Source organism: Diachasma alloeum, unplaced genomic scaffold (assembly GCF_001412515.2).
Source record: "Diachasma alloeum isolate Michigan unplaced genomic scaffold, Dall2.0 Dall_scaffold_00307, whole genome shotgun sequence".
NCBI lineage: Eukaryota > Metazoa > Arthropoda > Insecta > Hymenoptera > Braconidae > Diachasma > Diachasma alloeum.
In genome coordinates, this window is record NW_021680446.1 from 388,713 (window position 1) to 396,216 (window position 7,504).

Below are 7,504 nucleotides of genomic sequence, written 5' to 3' on the forward strand. Positions count from 1 at the left end.
CTTTGATTTTTAGGGATGTCTGGAGATCATGTCGCAATTCACTCCTGAAGGATGAGGTCTACAGGAAAATGTCATAAAATCTTTTTTGTGGAGAATTTTATGAGCTGCAGAAAAGGTCTATAGAGATTTCCTTGTAGGACGACTCATTCTCGAGATTTTTTCATTTTTTGAGGGGACGGTCTGGGTGAAAATCATTTCTCGTCCTAATTACATATTTATCTCGGTAATTATCCGGTTTTTGAGAAACTACCAGAGGACCTTTTTTGTAGTCCGAAAAATTTTATACAAAAAACTTTTTGTGGTGTTTTGCTGTACATGCCATAGTTTCCGAGATATTTGCGGATGAATAAATGTGAATTTTGCCGACCCCTTTCTCCAGGAAGACGAGGAGATGGAATTTTGTTTTGATGACTTTCAGGAGGAAAATGACTTTTGAGGGTTTTCGAGTGATTCTGTGTCAAGTACTGGCGTCAGTTCTCTATTACACTACAACAGAAGGCCCCAATCGTCCTTCAGTCTAGTCGTCTGGCCACTCTACAGGCCCTCGAGCTGACGCCTGTCACTGCTGTCCCCATTTTCTTCAATTATCATGAAATAGTAAAGTTCATGAGAAAAAATAAGGCGAATTTATCATAAAATAAGAAATATTTATTCATCAATCGTTTGGAGATTGTTATCCGGTTATTTACATAATTGCACAAGTATCGTTACTTCACTAGCCTTTCACTAAATCATAATTAACCTAATTAAAATTAAAGAAAAGGAAATTTTTTGTTTCAAAATTATAATTTTTCATTTTTTTTATGAAAGAAAACATTACGAAAAAAAAAGTCAAGAATTTTGTGATAATTTGCTGATATTTTCTGTCATTTTCGATGATTTTTTATAAAATTATCGAGTGAAAAAAAATTAATTTACAATTTTTATTAAAAAAATTGATTAAAATTTTTTGCAAAAATTGAAAAATCGAAAAAATTATAGATGATTATTCTCTCATAATCATCTTTCCATCATTACCGATGGAATCTGTGATTAATAAAGAAATTATTCTGCTGAAAATTCGGAAAGAATCGAATTCGATCGAAATGAAACGGCGAAAAATCGTTGTTTTGAGGTAAAATTGTCGAGAAATTGAAGGCCTGAGGTATTTGTGGGGGTGGAAATGCACTTTCACCAGTGGTTCTTGGTGGGGGTGACGGGGAGGAGGTGCACCAAGGCCTGTGCAGACGTGTGGGACGATTGGACGAGACATTTTCACCGTTCGATTCTTCGACTTCGATTCTCTCGATTTTTTCCATTCTCTCGGGTTCCGGGGTTCCCGGGGTACGTGGATCCTCCTCCTGAGAGTTCTCCTGGCTCTCCTCGAGTTTTCGCTTGCAGCGGTAGTGGCCAGTGTCACGGAAACCCTTGGCGAAGGGATTGTTGTCGATTTTCAATTTTGTGATGCTCTCGTTCTGAAATTAAACAGCTTCTTTCAATTCCATTCGATTAAATTCAAGTCAACTCGATTCAATTCAATTCGATTCAATTCAATCCGATTCAATTCAATTCAACTCGATTCAATGCGAGTCAATTTAATTCGATTCGATTCAAGCCAATCCGATTCAATTCGAGTCAATTTAATTCAATTCGATTCAATTCAACTCGATTCAATGCGAGTTAATTTAATTCGATTCGATTCAAGCCAATCCGATTCAATTCGAGTCAATTTAATTCAATTTGATTCAATTCAATCCGATTCAATTCGATTGAATCCAACGCGATTCAATGCGAGTCACTTTAATTCGATTCGATTCAAGCCAATCCGATTCAATTCGAGTCAATTTAATTCAATTCGATTCAATTCAATCCGATTCAATTCAACTCGATTCAATTGGATTCGATTCAATTCGATTTAATTTAATTCTATTCGATTCAATTGGATTCCATTTAATTCGCTTCAATTCGATTTAATGCGATTCTAAAATTCATTCAATTTAATTAAATTCAGTTCGATTTAATTTGATTCAATTCGATTCAATTACATTCAATTTATTTCAATTCGATTCAATTCAATCCAGTTCGATTCGATTCAATTTAATTAGATTCAATTAGATTCTATTTAATTCGATTTGATTCGACTCAGTTCAATTCGTTTCAAGACTTCAGGCTGATCCCCATCGAAGCCTATCCTCATTTTTTAGGATTTTGACGGTTTTGCGGGGGAGGAGGTGGGGTTGGGGGGGGGCTTCATTGGGAAGCAGGGGAAATTTCCGTTGAAAAACACTGATATTGAGTCAAATTTTATCCAGGGGTTGAGGGGAAATCGAGGAAAAATGGTTTTGGCCCAAAATTGGTCGAGATTGTTGTTTGGGGCGCGGAGAGAGGAATGAATGGGGCAAAATGGGTTCATAACAGGGGTTTTGGATCGGGAATTTTTATGCCTTCCCAACGAGCCATGACTCATTCAGCCTGGACCAATGGTTTTCGAGATATTCAAAATTTTTTCGTCTGGAATTCCGCCCCATGACACCGCAGTTATCTGACTATTAGTTTTAGCTACCTGGTAGGCCGTTACAGCTATGAATTCCGTCTCTTCGAAGGTGAAACAGGCAGAGGGCTGGCTGTAGATGTTGCTAATGCTTCCCAAACCGTCCGATTGGATTATCCAAATTTTTGGGATGTATTTGTGCATTGATGTCAGGACAATCTGAAAAAATTGAATGATTGGAGAATCATGTGAATTGAGAACAAAAATAAAGGATATGAAAAAAAAAGTTTTTCTTTGAAGAAAAATGGTTTAGGAAAACATTTTTTGTTCTGATTTTTTTTTAATGGAGATTTTTTTAACTGAAAAAATGGAGATATTTTTAATGGAAAAAATGAGAATTTTTTAACTGAAAAAATGGAGATGTTTTTCTTTAAAAAATTATGATTTTTTTAATGGGGATTTTAAAAAATCTCATTTTTTTATGAACAATAGTGATTTTTTTCAAATAATAGGGACTTGAAAAATGGGGATTTTTAGAAAATGGAGATTTTATTTTCCAAAAAGTTGAATTTTTTTTTCTAAAACGATGAGGATTTTTTTTAATAAACGGGAATTTTTTTCTTGAGAATTTTTTAATGCGGATTTTTTTTTCAAAAATATGGTGATTCTCGTTCTTCCAAAAATTGAATTTTTAATGGAATTTTATTCGAAACGAAGAGTTTTGAAAAAAAATCTTTCTTCAAAAGAAATTTTGATTTTAAATTTTTTCAAGAGGGGGAAAAATTCAAGTTTTTTTTTTTAATTCAGTGTCAAAAAAATATTTAAAAAACGGAACGAATAATTACATTATTATGATGATCCACATTATTATTCGTTAATTTTAATTTTGCAAAGCTGACGGGCTGTTGTCCCCAGTGTTTCCCAGTGGCTGGACTATCGGGATGAAGATAGAGCCTCTTGTGCGGTGGTGACTGGACCTCAGCATTACCAGCGACAGTCCATCCCTGATGTTTCCTCTTCACCTCATCACTCCCATTTTTTTCCGCACTACTTGCACTCCCCACGTACTTGTGCCTGCGCTGGGAGGCGGGTGCGATTTCCAGGAGGACGTGGTACTTGACGTGCGGCTCCAGACCGGTGATGGACACCTGGATGGCGGGGAACATGCGTCTGAGGGGCACAACAGAGTGCGTCAGAAATTTTTGGGAATCGCCGGGGTTTTGGGTTTCAATGAGTTTTTAATTGAATTTTCACGAGTTTCGGGACTTCTTCCGGGTTAATTGACTTCGTGGGGGGGCGGGGAAAGGGTGAGCGAGGTACCTGAGGTGACCTAGACGGTTGAGTGTCATGGTGATGGGAGATGGAGAGATAGCATCGGGAGAGTCAGGAATGTCGACGTTTTTGGGGGCTTATGATGCGGCACGACTGGGAATAATTGATTGATGTTAATCGGCGAGAGTAGGTTGCACTGATAATTCAGTCTAGTTTTCTCATGTGGTATTATCACGTGAAAACACAACAATTAAAATAAAACTACGAATTAATAAATGGGAACGCCGCACGGTAACTCAATAGAGAATGCTCCAACGAACATTACGAGCCCAATGACATTGAAATTATGATATTATCTCAAGAACTAGTGGTTTTAGGGGAAAATGTCAAAAGACATTTTTTGTAGAGAATTTTCTGATATGTAAAGAACATTTTCTGACATTTTCTCTTAGAATCAATAATTACCGAGATAATTGCATACTTAAGTGGTAGTTCAAAACCGTTCAGTCGACCTAAACATGAAAACTTGTTTAATGTTTTTGAAGTTTTGTATTCAAAAAGCCCTAAATTCCAGAACTGAAAAAATTCCGAGAAACCCTCAAGGAATATTCTCAAGAGGAATTTCCTTATCTAGAAGGTCGTCCCGGGGGCGAGACCTGATAGAAGCTTCTTCGAACGACACGAAACGTGTCGGAGACGGAAGTCACGGAGTGATGGATCAGTTGATGGAATTTTTTGCGCCATCTCTCCCCCGAGAATTTCTTCCGCATGTCAGTCCCAAAAAAAACTGACGGAAGGATCTGAAAAATATCCCGCCCTTCCGCACCCCCAAATGACAAAATAATTTTTCCCCCCCATTTCCCCAAATGCACTTGACCGAAAAAAAGGGAAAATCCCTCCCATTTTCTCTGTTTTCGGTGAATGACAAAAAAAATAATTTCCATTGTCGAGGTAAAAAGGGATTTTGGGTTTCAATGTCGGTGTCGGCGGGGACAAAGAGGACAAGTAGCTTGAGGCGCCGGCCGACTGTCGTGCGACCCCGTCTCGACAAACAAGGGTTTTAGACGCCTTGGGACACTTGAGCGTGAAGACTCTCGCTCTCTCTCTCTCTCTTTCTTGGCCGCTTGATTTTTTGGATGAGTGGATGGTAAAATTGAAGGATGACCGTTTATCTCGGTGCGGATCTCTATGTGAGTTTACGTGGGCTCCGGGTAATTAAGAGAATTGTCGTCGTGCATGCGTGCAAAATATATATATTTTTTCGTTCCTTCCAATTTTTGTTACCGTGAAATTTTCAGGGGAGGATTGCTTGAAAATTAGAATTAAAAAAAAATAGGGAGTAGAAATCTTTTTTTTTTTTTGAGGAAAATCATCGAGAAAATTTTCTTGATGGGTTATGAATATGAAATATTTCAGATTTTTTTTTTCGATAGATTTTTTTTATACATAATTTTTCCAGCACTTAAATAAAAAAAAATTATTTAACACAATTGTTTGGGTCAGTTGAGCTTCAAAAAACTTTAAAATCTTTAACGGAGGGAAATCTTTTTTTTTGTTTTTCGTTGGTGGAAAATCATCGAGAAAATTTTTTGGATGGGTTATGAATATGAAATAATATTTCAGATTTTGTTTTCAATAGAATTTTTTTGTTTGTGTAAACAATTTCTTTAGCACTTGATTTTTTGAAAAATTATTTAACACAATTTAGAAAGGGTTTACGTCTTCAAGGGCCGTTTGACCCTCAACTAAAAAAAGCAGGAGTTACCTGATTTTTATGTCTTTTTTTATGTTTTTTTTGGTTTTAAGGGTCAAACAACCCTTAAGAACGTTTAGGGTCAAAGGGTCTAACGGGTTGAAGGTAATCAGAAAGGGTCATCAGACCCTTAACCCTGACCTTTACGAAGGATCATTTGACCCTCAAACCATTTAACTCTCAAATAAAAACCAAAATACAGTCAAATGGTCTTAAGGGTTAAAAAAGACTCATTAGAAAGGGTCACCAGAACTCAAAGGGCCCTTAAAGGTCATTTGACCTTCAAGACCATTTAACCCTCATGACCCTCACACAAGGTCAACCATTCATTTCCAAAATCCTATTCATAAAATTTGACATCTCCATTAATTGTTTAATTATCTCGTTAACGACCGATTCTAGCGGAAAATGTCATAAAATATTTATTTATGAAAAATGAATTTGCAATAAAAAATATTTTATGACATTTTGCTCTAAAATCAATCGTTAGAGAGATAATTTCAGTTTTATCATCACTTGACAATCCAACAATTCCCGTTTTTACGGTTTTTAACATTTCATTTAGTTGATTAATTACCAAGAGTCATCAATTATCAATCAATTATCTTACCTCCCCAGCTTCGTGATAATCATCTCCGTGGTCTGTCCATGGAACTGACGCCACAACCCCCTATTACTCAACTGTACATTCACGGTACTCGGTAATGAGCCCCTCGGAAAACTCTCCACTCGTCCCAAGGTCATCGCCGACCCGGAGAAAAATCTCCAGTCGTTGAAAATTTTCTCGGCTTTTCCACAGTAACTTCCACTCATGTCCAGATCCATTTCGAATAGTATCACTCCTCGCAATTTCTCTCATTCAAAACTTTGAAACAAATGTTCCTCAAATTTTCTTTGAAAGAAAAAAGAAAATTTTCGTCGGAAAAATCGAAAAAGTCTCGTATTTTAATGGAAAAGTTTACAAAGTCACCGATTCACAGGAAACAAATTTTCTGTCGGAAAAATCGGGAAATTGTTATTTCAATTGGAAAATTCACTAAATGCATAAATTTTCCAGTTTACCTCACACCGAAAATTCGGAAAAACCAAATAATTATTATTTGTCGTCGAAAAAATCCTCGGAAAATTCACAAAGTTGACGATTTTTTTTATTTTCGTCACAAAAAAAAATCTCCGTCGGAAAAATCGTAAATTTATTGTCTCTCAATTGGAAAATTCACTAGATTACCAGATTTTCCGTTTTGCTCACAAACAATAATTTTCTTTGGAAAAATTAGTGTTTTCCCAGTAAAAAATTCACTTCACTCTTGTGTTTTTATGTCGCCAACAAAATCTCGTCGACGGAAAAGTCGGAAAATTATTGATTTTCCTCGGAAAAACTCCCGGGAAATTCACAAAGTTGACGATTTTTTTCTATTTTTGCCCCAAAAAAAATTCCCGTAAAAAAATCGTAAATGTATTGTCTCTCAGTTGGAAAATTCGTCTGAAAATTCACTGGATTACCGAATTTTTCCGTTTTCCTCACAACAAAAATTTCCCTCGGAAAAATTATGATGTTCCCATTAAAAACTTCACTTCACTCTTGTGTTTTTGTTTCTCCAACAAAATCCCGTCCACGGAAAATTCGGAAAATGGTTGATTTTCCTCGGAAAACCCCCCGGAAAAGTCACTTCACTGTTTCCATCAATCTTCCCCAATCAAAAAACCAAGACGTCTTCATCAAATTAAAGAATCGTAAATTTTTTACGCGGAAAAATTCCCCGGAAAAATTCACGTGGTCCTCGACACTCGACTGTCGCCAGTCAACCCCGAACTGAACCGAAACCCGAAAAAAAAATGTAAAAATGAGGATGAGCTACTAGTGGCCGATGTCGGTGCTCTCAATGAGTTCAAAGTCGTCGGAAGCCGCAAGGATCCTTCCCCGGTTGTTTAAAATACCCCGTGGGGATTGGCGGAGGCACTGGCACCACCCACATTCCCTCATTGGTGGAATTAGAGAGATGAAACCC

At 36.8% G+C, this 7,504-nt stretch overlaps 1 protein-coding gene across 1 annotated transcript; it reads right to left on the reverse strand.

Moving 5' to 3' along the window:
* Positions 1-534: 534 nt before the first annotated feature.
* Positions 535-6,320, reverse strand: LOC107039715 (T-box-containing protein TBX6L-like). Its single transcript, XM_029126210.1, has 6 exons — positions 6,106-6,320; positions 3,526-3,640; positions 3,316-3,474; positions 2,543-2,689; positions 1,259-1,454; positions 535-578 (listed from the first exon to the last, which is right to left on the reverse strand). The coding sequence occupies exons 1-6, from the start codon at positions 6,318-6,320 to the stop codon at positions 535-537; spliced, it is 876 nt and encodes a 291-aa protein (XP_028982043.1).
* Between the last annotated feature and the right edge of the window lie 1,184 nt (positions 6,321-7,504).

Coding starts and splice junctions, on each gene's coding strand:
- LOC107039715 (XM_029126210.1), bottom strand. CDS start 6,320: ATGGATCTGGACATGAGTGGAAGTTACTGTGGAAAAGCCGAGAAAATT. Junction 3,475..3,525: donor GGCACAAGTACGTGGGGAGT/GCAAGTAGTGCG, acceptor AGGAAACATCAG/GGATGGACTGTCGCTGGTAA. Junction 579..1,258: donor CGAAGTCGAAGAATCGAACG/GTGAAAATGTCT, acceptor TGATAATTGAAG/AAAATGGGGACAGCAGTGAC.